The following is a 22,147-nucleotide window of genomic DNA, read 5'->3' on the forward strand; positions in this document are numbered from 1 at the left end:
AAAACTGTAATCACTATTAATTCTAAAAGTAGACCTTAATATTCTCCACGAGAATTTATTAATAGATGGGTACATTTTACTTCAATTGTTATAAGAAATGAAATTACTTTATCATCTTCTCTCCTCCTCCAGTGGAACATATTCACAATGTTTCTTGAATTTTAATCAAAGTTTTAATCAATTTTAAATGAGAAGTGGTGCAAACTCCAGGTTATGAAAAAGAGTATGCAGGTGTGTAAGTATATAAGAGATATATATAGCAAGCACCTCTGTAACCTGGAAAAATACTCAGGTGTCAATATGTGCATTAGGGAGGGGGCAACCTTTAGAAGGCCTCAAAAGTCAAGTTGAGGCATTTGAATCTTATCAGGAAAGCTGAGGCTGCAACAAATGATTAATATTACTTTTTTTTTTTAATCAGTCGTGAGGGTTGAACTTTGGGCTTGGGTGCTGTCCCTCAGCTCTTCAGCTAAAGATGAGTGCTCTACCACTTGAGTCACAGCACCACTTATGGTTTTCTGGTGGTTAATTGGAGGTAAGAGTCTTAGGGATTGTCCTGCCCAAGCTGGCTTCGAATAGCAATCCTTAGATCTCAACCCCCTGAGTAGCTAGGATTACAGGGTTGAGCCACTAGCACCTGGCTACCATTACTTTTTTTTAAGGCCTAAATCATCTCCAGTCTAAAAGACTTAGAGAAATTTCCAAAGTGCAGGCAGTAGTAGTGCCCTCTGCCTCATCCCACTTAAAGCCTAGGCAGCCAACCTGTTGTAATTGAGATATCTCAAGAGTTCAATATACAAGTTTTAAGGAAATGGACCTAAAGAGGAATCCAACTACCCGGAATACTAAAATCCAGACAAGTGACTTGCCTAGACTCACTCAGAGAAGGTTAAATGGGAAGCACCTGGCAGGTTCTTTAGGGTCACTCTCCCTAGCTACCTCTCCAACTAAAGAACTTTGGATGGCTGTCCAATTTGAGGTTTCCATTTGTGTAACAAATGTCCCTAAACCCTATAAACAATGTTAGTTTACTTTTTTTGGATTTGGACACTTGTCTTTTTAACACCTGGATGTTAATACTAAATTAAATTAATATTTAGGGTTCGGTAGGGTTTTTGTTTTGTTTTTGTCAGTCGTAAGGTCTGAACTCTGGGCCTGGGCGCTGTCCCTCAGCCCTTCAGCTCAAGGCTAGCACTCTACCACTTGAGTCACAGCGCCACTTCCGGCTTTTTCTGCTTATGTGGTACTGAGGAATCGAACCCAGGGCCTCATGCATGCAAGGCAAGCGCTCTACCACTGAGCCACCTTCCCAGCCCACCCCTCTTTTTTTTTTCCTGGTACAACTGTTGCCCATGAATAAAAGCATCACTCCCTATTATATGGAGAAGGCGAGTACTAGGAAGGTGCCCACACACAAATCCCACAAGGTGAAAGCACCACAAGGATACCAGTCCCTTCCTCCCAGCCAGCGCAGCTGCACTCTGACGTCACTGCGCATGCCCGCCGGGAACGCGTCGCCGGGATGACGTCACCCAGCGGCGCCACGCCGCGCGAGCGCCATGCTGGGCTTGCTGGGAGCCCGGCTATCGCTGGGCCTGCGGGCCTCAGCGTGGGGCCGTGTCCGCTGTTTCCCGGTTCTGACGCGTGCAGCGGGAGCGCCCCAGGTTGGGGAGCGGACGGCTTCTGCCCCGCCGGAAGCTCGCGGGCGCCCTCTCAGCCTGTCGGCCGCGGCCGTGGTAAGCTCGGCGCCGCGTCCTCTGCAGCCCTACCTGCGCCTCATGAGGCTGGACAAGCCCATAGGTGAGTGCGGGGAGCCCGCGCGCATGCGCAGCCAGGGCCGCCGGGACGTGGAGGTGGTCTGCGGGGAGCACTGGGAATGAGAGCCCGGAGGCCGGGTCTGGCCTGAACCCCTGTCGAGGCGATAACCTGAAGAACCCTGCCGGCTTTCCCGCCCTGCGAGTCAGGGGTGTTGCCCAGAGCCGGGTCGGAATTTACTCATTCCATAGTCTTCAAAACAGTCAATCTAAGCAGAGCAACGTTTACTCCTGGACCAGCACTTGCAGAACTACTGTCATAAAGCACTTCTATATTCGTGGTAGTTGTTGGAACATAATGAAGTCAATTAAAATGCTGAAGAAACATTCTCCTGGTCACAGCCAGACCAGAAGAACCAAGCGTTTCAGTGCCGAGCTCTTTTCCCGCCTCAGTCCTAGCACAATGATTTAGTACATTTGATCGCAGCAGGTATTACTGTGCTGGACTACCCTGACACCTCACAATCGCCACTTGAGGGAGGATTCCCCCGATCTTCCTATTTAAATGAACACATCCCTCTAGGTCTTTATTTTGTTTTCCTTCATAATTGTCACCACTAACATTATGCGCTTTTAATTTCCTACGCATTTATTTATTTATGTTGGTCGTGGGACTTGAACTCAGGACCTGGGCACTGTCCCTAAGCTCTTTTGTTTAATGCTAATGGCCTATCACTTTGAGCCCAGCATCACTTCTGGTGTTCTGATGGTTAATTGGAGATGAGTCTCCCGGGTTTATCTCAGCCTTGCTTACCTTGGCTAAGCTATGGAACCAACCCAGAAGCCTTTCAGCAGATGAATGGGTCAACATATATATATATACATATGTATGTATATATATATATACACACACACACACACACACACACAGAGTACACACACACACACACATTCTATGCCTCTATCAGAAAGAATGACACCACCCCATATGTTAGGAAATGGAAAGACTTGGGAAAAAATTATATTAAGCGAAGTAAGCCAGGCCCAAAAGAAACATAGGTCCCATGGTTACCCTTATTTGCATTAGCTAGTATATGTCTAAGACATGCAGAAAAGTTCAAAAGCTATATACATATGACCATATAAGATGATGTTAAGCGAAATAAACCCCAAGATAGGGACACAAGAGGTTTTTCTTGCAGTTGTTTTTAATGTACTTATACTATGTGATTTTTCATGTTTCTTTTGTATGTTCTACCCCCATTGTATAACCCCTTTATTCACTGTATTTGATTCCCGTGCCCTGCATCTTGTATATACATTTTTCTAATTTGGGGAGGGGAAGGGAAATAACAAAATGCTGAAATAAGGATATAGGTTGACCCATTGTAGCAATGAGATGTACAAGGCACTATGTTGAAAACAAACTTTACAGCTTGGGGTGGGAAGGGAGGAAGTGGGGAGGTGGGGAGCGAAGGGATGGTAGAGGAAAAACAAAGAAGGGTGTAACAGTGCTCATTAGGAAATGGACTCATTACCTTACTCATGTAACTGTAACCCCTCTATCAGTATCATCTCTGCAATAAAAATATATATTAATATAAAAAGCCCTCTTCCTAGCAAAAAAAAAAAAAGTCTCACTTTCCAAATCGAGATCCTCAAATCTCAGCCTCCTTAATCAGTACAGATGTGAACCACCAGCGCCCGATCTTAAGTGCTTATTTTAATGCCATCTGCAGCACAATATAATCTACTTATACATCAGATACCTAGAACACTGCCTAGGAGTAGTGCTAAATGAATTAAATCCCTGCCACATTGCCCAACCTTAGGGCTAGGAAGGAGTACACATACTCCTGTCTGGTTGGGGTGGGGAGATAGTTGGAGGCCACTGAAAGTATGAAATCAAATGAGTGGGCCAGATAGGGCTGCAGGAAAAAGTGAAATTGTGGATCTTTATTACAGGAAAAAGTGATGAGGAAATTGTACTTCAAAATGATAGGATTTAGTAGAAGAGCAGGCAGTCAGGAAATTGAAACCGTTATTACTTGCAGATGGCAGAATAACCTGATACTCCAAAACTTGCTTGACCAGGAAATGAAAGTGGAGGGCTACAAAAGAAGGAAGTAAAACCTGTTAAGTATATTTTCTTGGCTCTACCTTCTAAATGCTCAGATTACCAATGTGTGCTGTCAGGCACTGAAAGGCTTTGTTTTTAATACATTCTAAGTTTATACACTGTGTATTTAGGATTAGAGCACTGCAAATCATAACAATTGGAAATTAAAGTATAAAATCCTATTGAATGTGATATATATATCCATTTATATATATATATATATATATATATATATATATATATCCATTATTGGGATGCTGTGTTTGACCCCCTATATATTGGGGTCAGATTCAGATCAACAAGCCTAAATTTAAAAGTTGGCTATAATTCTATTCTTGGTTACTGCATCCAGAAACACACAGATAGCTTACAGACATCTAAAAGATAACAGCTGCCACCATTTTCCATTTGCATAGTTAAACCTCTGGTGTCTCTTTTGGTGTCTGTGCATTTTGCCATGAAACAGGATGAAAGGGATTATAAGCAAAGTTCTGGAACTAGACCTTTTGGATTTGAGTTTTCACTCATTTGAGGGATTGTGGCTAAATAACTTAACCTTCCTTTTCATTGCTTTAATCTGTAAAATGCAGATACTAAATACTGACTTTATTCGTCATAATAAAGATTCATTAACATATTATTTGAACAGTCTGACATACAAAAAGGACTTAAAAATTGTCATTTTTACTTGAGAAGTAAGGATTAGAAAAGTTGCACTTATGGTTATATAAAGTCTATGTGATTTATCTCTAAAGATGATTGCAGAGTTTTTCAGAAAATGTAGAATTTGTTTAACAAGTGAATTTGTTTTGAACATTTGTGGAATTTCTGGCTTTATATTTCTTTAAATTCTTTTCATGCCATTTTATGTTTATTATTTTACTTCATTGAGTTATATTTCATAGATTGACAGTAGGCTTTGCTATTCCTAAAAAGGTGTTATAACTTCTTTGAAATGGGTTAGTCAACCTATACTATTTCAAGAAGTTTCACCAGGGGGCACTCTATCCATTAAACTGGGAGTATAGTTTTGTAGTTACTGGTGATTATGTTGTCTTAAAGAAATTCTGCCATTAGTCTGGTGATTATGTTGTCTTAAAGAAATTCTGCCATTAGTCTTAGACTCAGTTTACACAAACACTGTTTTCTGCTCATTATATTTCATAATTTGATCATTTTATTACATCTCTAGATAGTTTTTACTTTTTATGGTAAATACTTGCTTCTGCTATGTATTTGTCTCATTCTGTAGCAACATATAAAAGAGCATGAGGAATGAAAATACCACAAGAAAGAAAATGTGGGGCTGGGAAGGTGGCTCAGTGGTAGAGCACTTGCCTTGTATGCATGAAGCCCTGGGTTCGATTCCTCAGGACCACATAAGCAGGAAAAAAAAGCCAGAAGTGGAGCTGTGGCTCAAGTTGGTAGAGTGCTAGCCTTGAGCTGAAGAGCTGAGGGACAGCACCCAGGCCCAGAGTTCAGGCCCCACGACCAGACTCCCCCCCCCCAAAAAAAAAAGGAAGAAAGAAAATGTGTTGCTGGAAATCAGTAGGGGGCAACAAGTAGAACCTAACTGTATATAGAGATTTGGGTATAAAAAATGATAACTTTACGGGCTGGGAAGGTGGCTCAGTGGTAGATCACTTGCCTTGCATGCATGAGGCCTTGGGTTCGATTCCTCAGCACCACATAAGCAAAAAGAAAAAAAGCCAGAAGTGGCGAAGATAACTTTGGACTTAAGTTATGGACTACCACCAGGTTACTTCCGTCGGAATTCCTCCTTGGCCACCAGTTACCTATGTGTCCTCAGATAAATTCCTCTGTGCTCAGCTGTTGTATTTATAAAGTTGGTCTGATGAGAATAGCTGCTGCCTTAGCGATTTGTTGTAAGAATCAAACATGTTCTGTAAAGGTCCTGTGCCCATAGTAGCTGGTCTCTATCTGTTATTCTTATAACCATTATTGTTAATATGGTCATCTTATTACAACCCTTTGAGGCAGATGTTCTTTTTCCTTCATTTACAGATGAAACCAAGATTTACATCTTCAGATACTTTAGTGTCTAGTATCACTCAGCTTATAAGTGGCAGACATAGAATTAGGAAGTCTGTGTGACTTTCCCCTTTTCTGTAGAAATCTTCCTACAAATTCATATCAGTAAGTGTACATAATACTTAAAATATAGGCTTGTGATAGAAATGAATGGACAAAGGGTGGGTGAACAAATGCAGCAGTGGTATTCACTAGACACTATGTTGAAAATCAACTGTACAACTTCTGAGTGAGGACAGGAGGGAAAAACTGGGAGAGAATGAGGGAAGGCATGAGTGACATTGTCCAAAAAGAAATGAACTCTTTACCTGACTTATATGTGTGTGTATAGAGATATATATATATAGATAGATAGATAGATATAGATGTTTATAGCCAAAAGCATTTTGCTCCTGGGACAATTTGCTATAGGTAGTTACATATCCTGCTCTAAAATTTTTTTTTCTTTTTTATCAACCCTTTATTTCTAGTTCCACCAAGCAATTATATACCTAAAGTGTCATTCCTCTCTAGCTCAGAACAGTATCAGATACTACTCTGTCCCTGAGGAACTCTACTGGTAACTCCACCATAAGGGAAATGGTCAATAGTATTATTTAATGTAACCTCTCCGATTATCTCTTTCTCACCTCTGAGTTGGAGATCTTCATAGTACTTTTTTCCTAAAGATAGTGTTGAGGATTAGACAAGTTTGTACATTATAAGTATTTAGAACACTGCATGATATCTCATGAACATTTAATAAATGTTAGCTAGTCTTGTTTTAAGTGGGCATACTGAAGATGAATCTGTTCAGGAATAGCTGATTTCAAGTACTGGACTGGTGATTTCTCAAGGATTTTTCTTGGGGCTTCTCTAACCTTTTCTTCTGTGTGAATTTAAGTTCTAATTGGAAAAGCCTCTAATTCCTCTTTTTAAAAAATTGTTTTATTGTTATCATAAAGGTAATGTACAGAGGGATTACAGCTACATAAAAGTCAGGTAAAGAGTACTCCCTCATTCTTCTTTTTTTTTTTTTTTTTTTTTTTTTGGGTCCGGTTGTGGGGCCTGAACTCTGGGCCTGGGTGCTGTCCCTCAGCTCTTTAGCTCAAGGCTAGCGCTCTACCACTTGAGCCACAGCACCACTTCCGGCTTTTTGCTTATGTGGTGCTGAGTAATCGAACCCAGGGCCTCATGCATGCAAGGCAAGCACTCTACCACTGGGCCACCTTCCCAGCCCCTCCCTCATTCTTCTTTATCTCCTTTCCAAATAACTTGGCATGGTTAGGTCTTATGTCTTTATAGCACCTTGTTTTTGTCCTGTTTGATTGACCTTTTATTATTGCTTAACTATTCCTTACTTTTTATTTATAAGCTTATAAAGCAAGCAAAGCTTGCTTATAAAGCTTATAAAGAAAGCAAAAACCAGCTCTCAGTTGCCATTATATTTCCAGTGCCTAGCACAGTACTGGCACAGATTATGTACTTCATAAATATTTGTACATAAATCAAGCTTAAACTTGATTATAGACGTTAGCTATTTTAACATTTTTATGTAGAATTTGATCTTTATATGCAAATCCCTTTTCTCTATCCCTAAGTAAGGAAGTAAAACAAAACTTATCTAATACTCTTCATCAATAAACTTTGAAACACTTGCTTTTTGGTAGGATGTAAAATCTTTCATCTATATTTGCTTTTAGCTTCATGATATAGTTTATGGGTTAAGAATTAAGAACTAGGCAGAGAATGGTGCCTCCTGCTTATAATCCTAGACACTTAACAGATAGATATCAGAAAGATCAAAATTCGAGGCCAGCCTAGAGGAGAAAAGTTAATGAAACCCTATTAGCAATAAACAGGGCATAGTAGTATCTACAATCCCAGTTGTGTGGGGCAAATGAGATAGAACAATTATGGCTCAGGGCAGAGTCTATTTGAGAAATAACTAAAGCACAAACGGCTAGGCGGCAAGGCTTAAATGGTAAGTGCTGCTTAGAAAGTATGGATCAAAGCCCACACACAAATTAAGAACTAATTTATTTCTGTATAGCTATAAACTATTCACTATGACATTCACTCTTTCTCAAAGCCATCTCAAGCATATTAACAACAGAAAAGGTTTTTACTAACTTAAGTGTATAGTATGTACATACAACAGAAAATTCAGAGTGCTGGAGTAGGGTGTTCTCCCACATTCCCTTCTCAGAAGCAGCTATTATCAGTTACAATATGACTTTTCTGAAATGTGTCAGTGTGTGAACATACTAACATTCAAATAGCACATATTTGTTATGTGTATATGCATACGCAGCATAATTTTTAAGTTGTCTTCTATAAGCAGAAGGCTATTTTATAGCTTCATCTAAAAATACATGAGACTATCTAATTTCCCAGGGACTTTGAGTTTTGCCAGTCTACTGAGTGAAAGATGTTCTTATGAGAATGTTCTTTTAATGAGTGTTTTTCAAAGCTGAATATTGCTTTGTATGTATGAGCCATTTACTTGTATGCCTTTTTCTATGAACTTTTATTATGTCTTTTGTCCATTTTTTTATTGGACTACTGTTCTTTTCTTTGTTTCTGGTTTCTTTGCACGTTAGGGAAAACTATGTAACACAAGTTGCAAATTTATATTCCCAATTTTGTTGGGTGTTTTTTTGTTTGTTTGTTTGTTTGTTTTTACTTACAGTGTTTTTCTTGGGAGCATGTAATTAAACAATGAAGATTATTTAAAACTGACTTGAATTTGTACCTTTTTGTCTTTTTACTTTTGTTTAGGGACCTGGCTATTGTACTTGCCATGTACCTGGAGCATTGGTTTGGCAGCTGAACCAGGTTGTTTTCCAGACTGGTACATGTTATCCCTCTTTGGCACTGGAGCTATCCTGATGCGTGGAGCAGGCTGTACTATTAATGACATGTGGGACCGTGACTACGATAAAAAGGTAGTTTCCTCCTGGAAAGGAACAGAAAAGCTCCTTTCAGTTTTACAGGGTAACTTGATGGCATTACTTTCAAATGCCACGTAAAGCAACCAAGCAGGTCCTTTGATTATCTTACCTAGAATGCAATATATGGTGCTAGTATCAGATGTATAGCACAGTTTACTTCCTTTCTCCATCCAAGAAGGGCCATAGGGCAAGGTGTGTACTTTATTTTTACAAAGTAAATTAAGAAATTGAGAGCTAAGGATAAAGGAGTTGTGAAAGCTTAGAGTGAAAGTTAACTCTCACTGAATGTTTTTAGTGAAAAAGTTTTTCTGGGACTTGAACTTAGGGCCTCATGTTCTCACACGGCTTTTTGGCTTACAGCTGGTGCCTCTACCACTTGAGCTACATCTCAAGCTCTATTAGTTTTTGCTAGTTAATTGGAAATAAGACTCTGGAGGAATTTTCGGCTCAGGCTAGCTTTGAACCATAATTCTTGTATTTCAGCCTCCTAAGTACCTAGGATTATAGGTGAGAGCCAGGAACATCTGGCTTTCACCCTTTGTGTGTGTGTATGTGTGCCAGTCCTGGGGCTTGAACTAAGGACCCAGGTGCTGTCCCTGAGCTTTTTTGCTCAAGGCTAACACTCCATACCACTTGAGCTATAGCTCCATTTAAGTGTCCAAAAGATAATACCATCCCTTCCTATGAGATGTATTTTTGAGCCCCAACTATTCCTATGTAAATCAATTCTTAATTGATTAATCTTAATTTAAATAAACTTTTTAGTATTGGCTATATAGGAATCCCTCCTTGAGCCTGTTTCTTTTAAACTTTCATTACCCACAATCCAAATGGAAAGTTACAATAATAAACCAATATAAATTTTAAGCAACCTTCTGAGAATATGAAACCTCTTTTATTTAAAAAAATTATGATAATTATATTATTGACTTTTAGTTAATTTTTACTGGGCCTAATGTAAATTAGACATTAATAAATATTACCACATATGTATAGGAAAAATGATAGTTTACTTGGAGCTCAGTACTCCCTGTGCTTTCAGGCATCCATTGGGATTCTTAGAATGTATCCTTCATGGTAAAGAGGAACTACTGTGATTATTGTTTGTCTCCTTAGAAAAGTAATAGATGCTTATTTTAAGCACTGCACAGAAATGCAAAGGATAGAAAGTGCAAGTCTTCCCTCCTCCCCAAGCTTCCAGAGAAAACTGCAGCTAATTTGTGGCATTGTATACCTCTAGATTATTTGCTATGCATATTTTAGTACCTTTGTTTAATTATTTCTTCTTCAACCAGACCATATTTTCTCAAGGGAAGGGCCCAGTTATTTTATCCTAGCAGCTGTGCCCTAATTACATGACCATTCAGTGCCTGAGAAAATAATCAGGTAAACTTTTAGTTGAAAAGAAATCCATAGTAAATATATAAACATATCAGAAAAGTGAGCACCCCTAGTTACCTTTCATAAAATCTGAATTTTCCTTAAGGTTTACACTTACAATGTTTATTTATTAAAATGTCACATTAATATAGCTTATTTCTTGAGTACTTGCTGTATGGAAAACTAAGATTCTAGAGTTACATGAAGAGCATGCCTGATCAAAGGCATTAGTATTACAATACAGTGAACATGCCTGATCCTAGGCTTTAGTGTTATAATAAAGTGGCAGTGTCATGAGAATAGTATACACCAGGGAACCTAAGGGAGAGGACTTTCAAGCTTGGGAGAGAATGAGCTTTGAACTCCATCAAAGCAAACTGGCCAGATAGAGAGGGTTAAGGGAGTGAAGGTTACTTTAGACAGAGGAACAGCAGGTACGGAGGTGTGACTGAGATATTGTGTTAGCTAACTGCAACTGCATGTGTGGCTAGAGGGTAGGATGTAGCGAAAAAGTGGCCTGAGCCAGACAGTAAAGCATCTCTATACCATACCAACATAGTGGGGATGCCTCTATTTGTGCCAGCAAATGTACACTTTCTTCATTTGAAGGTCAGCTTTTCATTCTGTATATCATGTGAAGGAGATTTCAGAATAATTTTTGAACATGTTTAGAGTAGTTTATCAATTCCTTTTTTTAAAAAAACTGCTAGCTCAATATAGGCTAGAAAATGAAAAATATTTCTATAAATTTGTATTAATTGCAAGGAAATGATCCATGTAGACAAATGGGAATATTTTTTCAAAAAGCAGTTTGTTCTCAGGAACCTAGTAAAACTAAGACTTACATGACCTTGGTTATGGGGGATTTGAAGATGAAATGCAAAATTGTAACTTCAGAATTATGTTATTGTGTTCTTCAGACTATATTATCTCCTAGTTATTTAGATTTTGACTTCTGTCTGCTGTAAGATAGAATAGACATTTTTCCCTATTCTTTCCACTAAGTACAATTAAAATTCATATATATATATACATATATATATATACATATATATGTATGTATATATTACAAAGACCAGAGAAAAGATAATTGTCTAGGAACTTAAGTTCCCCAACAACTTGGTGGTGAAGTTTCTAGATTTTTTCCTTGTGTGAGCTAGTCTTAGAACTAAAGAACAGCACTGTGGTAACCTCAATGGGTACAAACCAAAAGATAGCCCCAACAAATGACTATTATAACTTCACCTGGTAATTATTCTGCAGTATCCCCAGCCTCTTCCTCTGCCAGGAGCCAGCTAAAACAGGTTTAAATGAGATCCATAGTCTTGTCATACCCAAAATTTCTAAGCTTTGATTAAAAGTCATGTATCATACCAAGAACTAGAAAAGTCACTAAAGGAATGGTCAAGATGACAGAGATGTTATCTGACAAAGATTTTAAAACCAATAATCACAACTCAGCATTGCTGGCACATGCCCATAATTCTAGCTACTCAGGAGACAGAGGTCCAGATGATTGCTGTTAAAAATCCAGGCCTGGCAGAAAAGTCTGTAGTACTCCATCTCCAAAAGAACTGGCAAAAACTGAGCTAGAGGCCTGGCTCAAATAGTAGAACACCAGCCAAGAAAGCAAGCCAAGCAAATGTGAAGTCCTAAGTTCAAACTAGTACCATGAAAAAAAAAAAAACAAGCAACTATCTTAAGTATGCTTCAGTGAGTAGTAAAACATGAATGGAAAAGTAGAGAATGTGTAATAAAAACTCACTGGGTAGGCTCAACAGCAGAATGAAGTGGTCAGAGGAAGAAGCAGTAAAGTGGAGATAGAAAAAAAGAAATACATGATGTAGTGGTGCACACCTCTAATCCCAGCTACTCAGGGTATGTGGGGAGCAGGATCACAAGTTTGTTGGTTTGTTGTTGTTGTTATTTGTCGTGAGGCCTGAACTGAGAGCCTGAGCACTGAGGTTTTTTCACTCAAGGCTAGTGCTGTACCACTTTGAGCCACAGCACCACTTCCAGTTGGTAGTCAGTTGAAGCCAAGAGTCTTATGGACTTTCCTGTCTGGGCTGGCTTCAAACCAGTCTTTAAAATTTAGCCTTCTGAGGGTTGGGAAGGTGGGTCAGTGGTAGAGCACTAGCCTTGCATGCAGAGGCCGTGGGTTCGATTCCTCAGCACCACATAAACAGAAAAAAAAAAGCTGGAAGTGGCACTGTAGCTCAAGTGGTAGAGTGCTAGCCTTGAGCTGAAGAGCTGAGGGACAGCGCCCAGGCCCAGAGTTCCGGCCCCACAACCGGACCCCCCCCCCCAAAAAAAAAAATTAGCCTTCTGAGTGTAGGATTACAGGTGTGAGCCACTGGTACCCAGCATTCAAGAAGGAAAAAAACCTCCAAACATGATAAAGAAATCATATATCTTGATATATCATAAACGTCTGAAAACTAAAGAAAAATGTCAAACACAAGCAGCAGGAGAGAAATACTAAAAGCATAACCCATAAAGAAATGTTGCTAAATTAGACTTCATCAAAACAAACTTGAGCTGGAAAGACTCTTAAGAGGATTAAAAGACAAACTATACACTAGGAGAAAATAAAGAACCCTTAAAACTAAAGAAATAAATCTTACTAGACTATTGATAATGATAAAGAATATACACAAATTACAAACAGCACATAAAATACGTTTCCCATGCTTGACTTTTCTGTAAAGAACCAAAAGGGAGAGGATTTAGGATTTAGATCCACCCTCATACCACTTTTCTCAGACTAAAGCAGTCCAGATTATGTGTTGTTATGCTACAAAAATATACTCTCCTACCTATTGAGGGGGGTTGCTAATTTGAATTCTTTCATATCTTATTTCTTTTAAAGGATGAGTTAGGTTTAGCCTAGTTATAATGCTTACTTGATTTTGTTAGGCAATAAATTTATTATGAAAGACATGTTTATATCCCAGGATTTTATGCAGCACACTGCATTTGAGTCAATTGTTAATATAGTCATTTGCTATTAGGGCACATAAGTTAAGTGCATTTGTCAATGTTGTATTAATAATTTACCAGTCAGGTGATTATATGACAAACAGGTTAGAAACTTTGAAATAACCTGACTTATGGAATTGTAACTCCTTTGTACAACTACATACTAATGATTATTTTTAAATTAAGAACTTTGAAATAATGTGAAGTCAGGTATTAATGATGTGCTCTCGTAAACTATGATTGCTCTGGTTTCATAGGATATATTTTGATCCTCATGTTACTTCATTTTTACTCTTCTTGGAGTACTTGTTAATCTGCAGCTTTCCAATTTACTAGATAATTCTGTACTGACGAGGCAATGTAATCTAGTAAGACTGGCCTGGCTTTGCTTCCTCAAAACATCTGTGGACACTTACCAAGACTGCTGTGGTTTCAGTAGAAATTGTAAAAACTTGTAAATGGTTGAGTGCGACGGACCAGCTCGGCCGGAGCACTGGGACTGACGGGACAGGGATCTCGGGATAGATGGGCAAGGAGTTGGCGAAGTGACAAACAGACACAGACTCAAAAGAGTTGCACCTGAGTGTATCTTTATTGAGAAGAATTAACATTTTTATACAGTGTGTGATTGTGACATAGATCCTTTGTTTATTTAAGCACGTAATCAATTTTTAAGAAAAGCAAAGCATTGATGGATTACATGAAAATTGATGACTATCCTACCAACTGTTTAAGCTAAGTGGTGCGAAACAAGTCTAGCATATAGTTTAATAGAATGCATCATCTATTCAGTCTTTTTTATGTTTAATAATTAACAAACCTAAGACAGGGCTGTACTTATAGTGTACTCTTTTTATTTTTTCCGTATATTTTCAAGTCCCTTTGAAACCATCCTAAAAACCACTTCCAGGTTGAGTCAGGCATTCTCCATTTTCTATAATTTTAATCCCAATATTTGTTCACATAAATTTTTTAATTGTTATTTTAAACTCTCTTATTGTTGTTTTGATCATAAATACCATAATGGTCTAGATCTATCTAATCTTTGCATAAAATCTAATGAGTTCCAAAATACCCTTTTTCCTTTTATATTAATTTATCTATTTTTATCTTTATAAGCTCTTGTATAAGGCAATGGTTCATCGGTCGGTTCAGGAAATGTGATGTCACTAACTTTATATTTTGTGGGAAACCACCATTTATTCCCTATAACATAAGCAGGACTAAACTTAACTGTTGGGGGAATCTTTCTTTTCCTTTTATTATCAGGGGTCCCTTTTTCTAGAACTCTGAGCTTTTGGGATAACTCCTTCTAGCTTAGTTTAATTCATTAATTATGCCTGTTGTAACATATCTGGAAATTTTAAGTTTCTGTATTTACTATGCGTGAGCCACAAAACTGTAAAGTTGTAGGAGTTTCTGGAGACAGCATCACATCAGATGATAGATTGATTGGGGCATTGCCCACATTTAATCTATGGTCCTAGTCTTTATTATTCAGAGAAGCTGTCTCTATTGGACTGGAAAAAAACAACATGCTCTGTTCACGGATCAATAGAAAAATAGCCAAAACGAAAATAAAGGAAACATGTACAGCCAAGAAAAATATAGTAAGAATAAACGTACAGACTATAAAGGCGTAGCCAAGTGTATGGAAAGCCTTAAACCAACACCCCCTTCCTGCAGGTATGCTTCCTTGAAGCTCTTTATCTAACGCGATCTCTCACGCAGACTCCGCAGGAGTTGGCGTGGCAGTTGAGGTTTCAGGAAAATTTCTCATTTGTAACTACTAGAATAATGGTATTATCTGGAAACAAATATAATGTAAGTTCTATTTCTAATTTGAAGTTTCAGGAACTAAGTCAGGTAAAAATCGAGTACTGTTACTCTCAGTAGGATCAGTCATTGCTCATAGTTTTTTTTGTGTGTGTATGTATTTTTCCTTTTTTTTTTTCACTTTTTTCCATTGTCAAGATGACATTCAGAGGGGTTACAGTTACATAAGTAAGGTAATAAGTACATTTCTTGTCAAACTTGTTTTTACTTCCCTCATTTTTCTCCGACTTTTCCTCCCCACATCCCCAAGTTGTACAGATCATTTCTAACATATTGTCTTGTGTATATCGCTGTTGCATTGGTTCCCCCCTTGTCCTTTGTCTCTTTTTTCTCCCAGTCCTGGGACTTGAACTCAGGGGGTCTGGGCACTGTCCCTGAGCTTCTTTTCTTTTGCTCAAGGCTAGCACCCTATCACTTGAGCCACAGCGCCACTTCTGTTTATGTGGTTCTAAGGAATGGAACCCAGGGCTTCATGCATGCTAGGCAAGCACTCTACCACTAAGCCACATTCCCAGTCCCTCAACAAACACTTTCTATAAATGATCAGCTGACAGATATTTTAGGCTTTGTAATCTATATCATCTTTGTTACAATTAATAAATTCTTCGAGTGTCACAACAGGTATAGACAGTAGGGAAAAATATGAACATGGCTTGTTCCTTGATAAACCTATTTATGGACACCAAAAGTTGAATTTCATATTATTTTCTTATGTTATTCTTTTCAAAGAAAATATCATTTAAAAAGTGTCTTAAAACCACTCTTAACTCATCAGCTATACTAAGAAATGGGCAGAAGGCTAGGTTTGTTCCACAGGCTATATTTGTAACTTTTTATATCAATCATATAAAAACATGTTATCTTAGTGATATATAACAATTACTGCATATTTTTTATGCCTCAGGCAGTATATTTGCCCTATAAAATAGGTCTTCTTATTCCTTTTTCCTCAGTTTTTTCTCTAACAGGAAAATAACCTAAGACTAGGAGAGGTTCAATAATTTACCAAAATGTATCTAGCCAGGAAATGATGGAATTGGATCAAATGCTGCAAATCCTGAACTATGTTGAAAATATGGGTTGTGTTCTTTATTTGTGGTTGAATTTAGGATAATCACTTTTCATGAAGGAAAACTGCAGCTAGTGCATATGATCTAGACAGATCACTTGCTCTGTCCACATTCTTACATGAATTTACCTGGTTAGCATAGATCCATTCTTAAGTAAATTTACAAAAGCCCTCCAACTGAAAACCCAGATCTATCTGTCTTCTTTCTTCAGGTCTGCTTTCTAGTTTAATGCTTCCACTTCCCATGCTAAAACATTTATGTGATATTTGCTTTATCCAAAATCTTTTTCTCTCCTAAGAATTCTCACTGTTATTATACCTCGTTTCTCCATGGAAATTTTTTTGCCAGGGCTTCAACTCAGGGCCTGAGTGCTGTCCCTTAGCATTTTTTTCTCACAGCTAGCATTCAACCACTTGAGCCACAGCTCACTTTTTGGAATTTTGTTATAGATTTAAAAAAAAAAAAAAGTCTCAAGGATTTCCTGCCTGAGCTAGCTTCAAACTACAATCCTCAGATCTCAGCCTCCTGAGTAGCTAGGATTACAGGTGTAAGCCTACTTGAACATAATTATTTCTAACTAACCTAGAGTCTGTTTTGTTTTAAGGTAGGAATGAGCAGTCAAAAGGGAATGAGTAGTGGGAATAGTTAGCTCTTTCTAAAACTATTTTAAATATGCAATTTGATTTCTTGGAAGTATTTCTTTTTTATTATTGTGAAAATACTGTACAGAGGGGTTACAATTACATGGGCAAGATAGTGAGTACATTTCTTATCAAGCATTGTAGCCTCCTCCTTTGTTTACCTTTCCCATCCCTTCCCAGCCTCACCCCACACCCCCACCCAATCCTCCCCCCCCCACCACCAAAGTTGTAAAGTTCGTTTTCGACATGACAACTTGTACTTCCCATTGTTGCAACGGGTCCACCTGTATCCTTATTTAAATGACTTGTTTTTCCCCTTCCCCCACAAATTATACTGACATCAAATACAGTGAAAGCAGGGGTTATACTGTGGGGGAGGGACATACAAAGCAACAAAGAAATAATCTTATAAATGCGTTAGAAACAAATGCATGAAAGAAAAAAAACATTGAAATACATATCTTAGGGTTCATTTTCCTAACTTCACCTTATCTGACCTTTTCTGCTTGACTCATACATATACTAGATACTGCAAATAAGGGAAACCATGGGACCTATGTTTCTTTGGGCTTGGCTTACTTCACTTTATATGATTTTTTTTCTTGGAAGTATTTCAAATGTTGATTTTACTCTGTTCACATTTGTGCCTTAGTGCCTACCATGGTCCAGTCTCTTTAACTTAAGTGTTTAAATAACGGATTAGTCATTATGTGAGGCTAAGGTATTCTTTTCCTGTGTGAAGGTTACAAGAACAGCAAATCGTCCGATAGCTGCTGGAGACATTTCAACTGTCCAGTCCTTTGTTTTTCTTGGAGGACAGCTGAGCTTGGCACTGGGTGTTCTTCTGTGTCTGAATTACTACAGGTATTTTTGGAATTACTACAGGTTTATTCAATGTGTTCTTCACAATTGTATGTAAAAATTGCTCCTTTAAAATAGAGAAATAGAATAAAGTAGAAATATTTATGCTGAGCCAGTGTTTATGGGAGCATTTTTATGTCAGTAAACATAAAAAAAGATTTTACAATGGATAATGAATTACTGTTTTTATGTTTACTAACATAGTAAAATCTTCTTCAAGAATACTTTCAGCAAAAGGAGTTAAGAAATCAGCATTAATTTATTATGAATTACCTTCAGTATTTGTATTGTATATTCCCTACAGGACACAAGGTACTTTCATACACCCCCCTGTCTTTCTGTGATTTTATATATACTGAAAGTTCTGTCTGAAGTATATGAAAGTAGAAGTGACTATACTCATTTTGCAGAAGCAGAACTGTCTTTTCTAGGACCATACCACTAATCCAAATGACAAGGAAAAAGTGAGAGGCTTGCTCTAGTATTTTGTAGACAGACACACAGTTATGTTTTTGTGCATTAGATGGCAGCTTACAAAGTGTTTCAGAGAGGGAATAAAATTTTTAAAAGGAGGGGGGGGTGTCAGCAGATAGGCATGATTTTGTAGAGAGTAGGCTTTATTGTATGCATGCCTTGCCTTGATAGCATCAATTACAAGAAAACCCCCTTGGAAGATTATTCTTGGAGGGAGTGGAGTTAGATGAATTTGGTTTTAGGTACCTAAGAATATCTTATGTTTACATAGTTACTTTCCTTTCTGTGAAAAGTAACACCTCCTTCTAAATATAAGGAGGAACTAATGAATTCTCTATTAGGATTTTACAGTTTATTAGATACCATATGGTTCAAAAACAGTTTAGAGGTATTAATATATTTTGGATAATAGGCTGTGCTCTGATTACTTTGAGAACTGGGGATGTAGCTCAGTGTAAGAGTGTTTGCTTAGCATTCTCAATTATAATTCTAATTATTCAGAAGGCTGAGATCTGAGGATAGAGGTTCACAGCCAGCCCAGGCAGGAAAGTCCTTGATACTCTTATCTCTAATTAACCACCAAAAAGCCAGAAGTGGAGCTATTGCCCAAGTAGTAGAGTGCTAGCCTGGAGTTGAAAAGGTTAGGGCCCTTGTTTCAAGCCCCAGGACCAAGCATACACAAAAGACTCTTTTTATGCTTCCTTTTCCTCATGTACAGAATGATCCCTTCTAGGATCATTATTTACATTGGAACAAGTTGACAATGTAAAATATTCCCAATTGAACCTGGTAAGTCAGACATGGGGGCTTATGCCTATACTGCTAGTCCTTGGAAGGTAGAGCAGGAAGCTCATGAGTTCATGGACAGCCTGGGTTACTTGGTGATGTCAACACTAATGTGGGCTACATAGTGAGATCCTATTTAAAAAACAAAAAATATTTCCTAATATGAAAGTGCAGTATATGTTAGCTATTATTTCGTTTGTCAGTTAACTTAAAACGTTTTTCTAATCATTCTTTTCAATAGGAAAAGTCAAAGTCTAGGAAGAGAATTTTATATAACAAAATACTACTTAAAAGGAAAATATCTTCCAGTTAGCATACTCATGTTCAAATAGTGATTTTCTACGTGATGGTAAGGTTGATGCAGTGTTTCTCTGTTTTCAGTATAGCTCTGGGAGCAGCATCCTTACTTCTCGTCATCACTTACCCACTAATGAAAAGAATCACATACTGGCCTCAGTTAGCCTTGGGTAAGCTGCAAATAGCTAAGTATTTCTTTTGATACTCTCTAACCCTATTCCTCCTATATATTATATGTATATAGATAGAAATGCAGTCTCAGGTCAGTCGTGAAATTTCCTGAGCCAAGAATAAATTGTCATATTTTTAAGGAGGGCAGTTAGTTACTGTTATTAGTAAAGAAATCTTATGTGGGCTGGGAAGGTGGCTCAGTGGTAGAGTGCTTGCCTTGCATGCCTGAGGCCCTGGGTTCGATTCCTCAGCACCACATGAGCAAAAAAAGAAAAAAGCCAAAAGTGGCGCTGTGGCTCAAGTGGTAGAGCGCTAGCCTTGAGCTGAAGAGCTGAGGGACAGCGCCCAGGCCCAGAGTTCAGGCCCCACGACCGGACCCCAAAAAAAAAATCTTATGTATTTATTGATTATTGTCATCATTATTACTATTTCCTGAAATGCTTTTTAAAACACTAGACATGTCATGAAGAGATGGTTGATCTAGGTATTGTAAAGAATTTGGGCAGGAGAAAAGCAAGAGTTAAAAGTGTATGTGATAGTTTAGTCCCTCATCTATAAAGTCATTCTTCAACTTGTCTGGAAGACATGAGTCTTTGAGTTTCCACAGCACTCCAGTGCTGTCATTCTTACCCATTTCAGTAACATTAATTCAACAAATATCTAGTGACAGCCACCATTTCCTCCTCTTAATAAATTGAAAATGACCCCCAAAAAGTCATTCTTTATCTTTGACCTAGTATCTTAACATATGCAGCTTTTTGATGTTATTTGTTGGTTAAGAGGGGCAAGTAGGTGGGTAAATCAAACTACTGCAAAAACAAAAAAAGTTCAAGACTTTTGTGTCCTATATCTAGAATATTCTGTTCCTAGAGTAGTCCTAGTTCTTTGAATCATTTTTCCAGTAAATAAAAGACCCAAAAGATGTTCTAAAAAAATTGTTGAGCCTAACTTAATGGGAAAGCTCTGATGGAATATATATATTTATCTTTTTCTAAGTTCCTATTTCTTTTCTGTCTCTGCACTTTTCATTATTAAAATAAAGTTTTAAAAGTACATTCACGGATGAACCTAGGAATCTTTAATAGAGGGAGCATAAGCAATTCCTCGCTTTAACAGTATTTTGAAGGCTGGCACCTTTACTTTAGACATTTATTGATGAGTTACAGAAGGTACTTGAAAATTAAAGATGACTAAAACCCAGTCTCATTTTAAAGAGCCAGAAGAGACAGCAGATAAGCAGGTCATTGAGTACAGTGTGGTATTAAGGAATACAGTAGGTGTGGAAGAAGGGTATTCTTATTAGAAATAGGCAATGTACAAGGCGAAAGAGCCAGGCACTGATGGCTCACACAAGTAATCCTAGCTACTCAGGAGACTGAGATTGAGAATTAAAGCTGTCCTAGGTACATAAATCTAAGAGACTCTTATCTCCAATTAACCAGCAAAAAGCCAGAAGTGGAGGTATGGCACAAGCCAACCCAGAGAGTGGGACCCTGAGAACTATCAGCTAATTAATTACTAATTAAACTCTGTTGTCCTGTTTTCTTTTTTGTAAAGTGAAGGAACATGGACAATATCATACCGAGCCTAGTATACAGCAAGTACTTAATACTGCTGACTTCCCTCTCCTTCCCTGTGGAATACTGAACTACATTTTTTTTGGGGGGGGGGGTGAAGGGGTCCAGTCGTGGGGCCTGAACTCTGGGCCTGGGCACTGTCCCTCAGCTCTTCAGCTCAAGGCTAGCACTCTACCACTTCAGCCACAGTGCCACTTCCAGCTTTTTTCTTTTTGCTTATGTGGTGCTGAGGAATCGAATCCAGGGCCTCATGCATGCAAGGCAAACGCTCTACCACTGAGCCACCTTCCCAGCCCCTGAAGTACATTTTGACCTTACCCCTCTTTTTGTTTTGTCAATTGTAGGGTTAACTTTTAATTGGGGAGCATTGCTTGGATGGTCTGCTATCAAGGGTTCCTGTGATCCATCTGTGTGCTTGCCTCTTTACTTTTCTGGAGTTATGTGGACACTGATATATGATACCATCTATGCCCATCAGGTAAAGAAGTTGTGTTTTTCTTTTTTAATTAATTTTTTTATTGTTATTATAAAGGTTATGTACAAAGGGGTTTCCATCTCATAAGTCAGGTAATGAGGACATTTCTTCTTGGACAGTATTACCCTCTCCTTCACCCTCTTTCAGTTTTAGGTATTGTTTTCTAAACACTTAAAATAAGTACCAAATTAAGGGCAGTTGGGTTTTTTTGGTGTGTGTGGGTTTTTATGTGTTACTGGTTTTTTGTTTTTTGGGTTTTTGGGGGGTTTGGGTTTTGGGGGTTTTTGGTTTTTTTTGCCAGTCTGGACTTGAAGTCAGGGTCTGGACACTATACCTGAGCTTCTTTTGTTCAAGGCTAGCACTCTACCACTTGAGCCACAGAGCCACTTCCAACCTTTTCTGTTTATGTGGTACTGAGGAACCCAAGGCTTCATGCATGCTAGGAAAGCACTGTACCACTAAGCCACATTCCCAGCCCTGGAAATTTTTTCTTAATCTTAAGAAGAACAATATTTGTTTTTATGTTTTATATGTGTTTACGAAAAAGCCAAAATTGGCTTATGACTTACACTTATGCTTTTTTACAGTTTTATTTTGTTTTATTTATAGGCATTTAAGTGCTTTTTACTTTATGGCAAGCACTGTTTCAAATATTTTAGCAATATAAGTTTAATCTCATAGTAGCCTACACAGAAAGGGCTAATAATCTTCATTTTACTGATGGAAAATGTGGAGAATTTTT

At 38.1% G+C, this 22,147-nt stretch overlaps 1 protein-coding gene across 2 annotated transcripts in view; it reads left to right on the top strand.

Moving 5' to 3' along the window:
- The first annotated feature begins 1,546 nt into the window (after window positions 1–1,546).
- The window catches only part of Coq2 (coenzyme Q2, polyprenyltransferase), a 35,502-nt gene continuing 14,901 nt past the window's right edge, over window positions 1,547–22,147 (top strand). For both annotated transcript variants that reach the window (XM_070013072.1, XM_070013073.1), the window contains exons 1-5: window positions 1,547–1,800; window positions 8,686–8,852; window positions 17,507–17,628; window positions 19,267–19,352; window positions 21,275–21,408. In XM_070013072.1, the coding sequence (XP_069869173.1) occupies window positions 1,560–1,800; window positions 8,686–8,852; window positions 17,507–17,628; window positions 19,267–19,352; window positions 21,275–21,408 (750 nt within the window). In that variant the 5' untranslated portion in view covers window positions 1,547–1,559. The remainder of the gene's footprint in view (window positions 1,801–8,685; window positions 8,853–17,506; window positions 17,629–19,266; window positions 19,353–21,274; window positions 21,409–22,147) is intronic.

The sequence above is a fragment of the Dipodomys merriami genome, unplaced genomic scaffold (genome assembly GCF_024711535.1).
Source record: "Dipodomys merriami isolate MVZ:Mamm:240054 unplaced genomic scaffold, mDipMer1.0.p SCAF_9, whole genome shotgun sequence".
In the NCBI taxonomy this organism is placed as follows: domain Eukaryota; kingdom Metazoa; phylum Chordata; class Mammalia; order Rodentia; family Heteromyidae; genus Dipodomys; species Dipodomys merriami.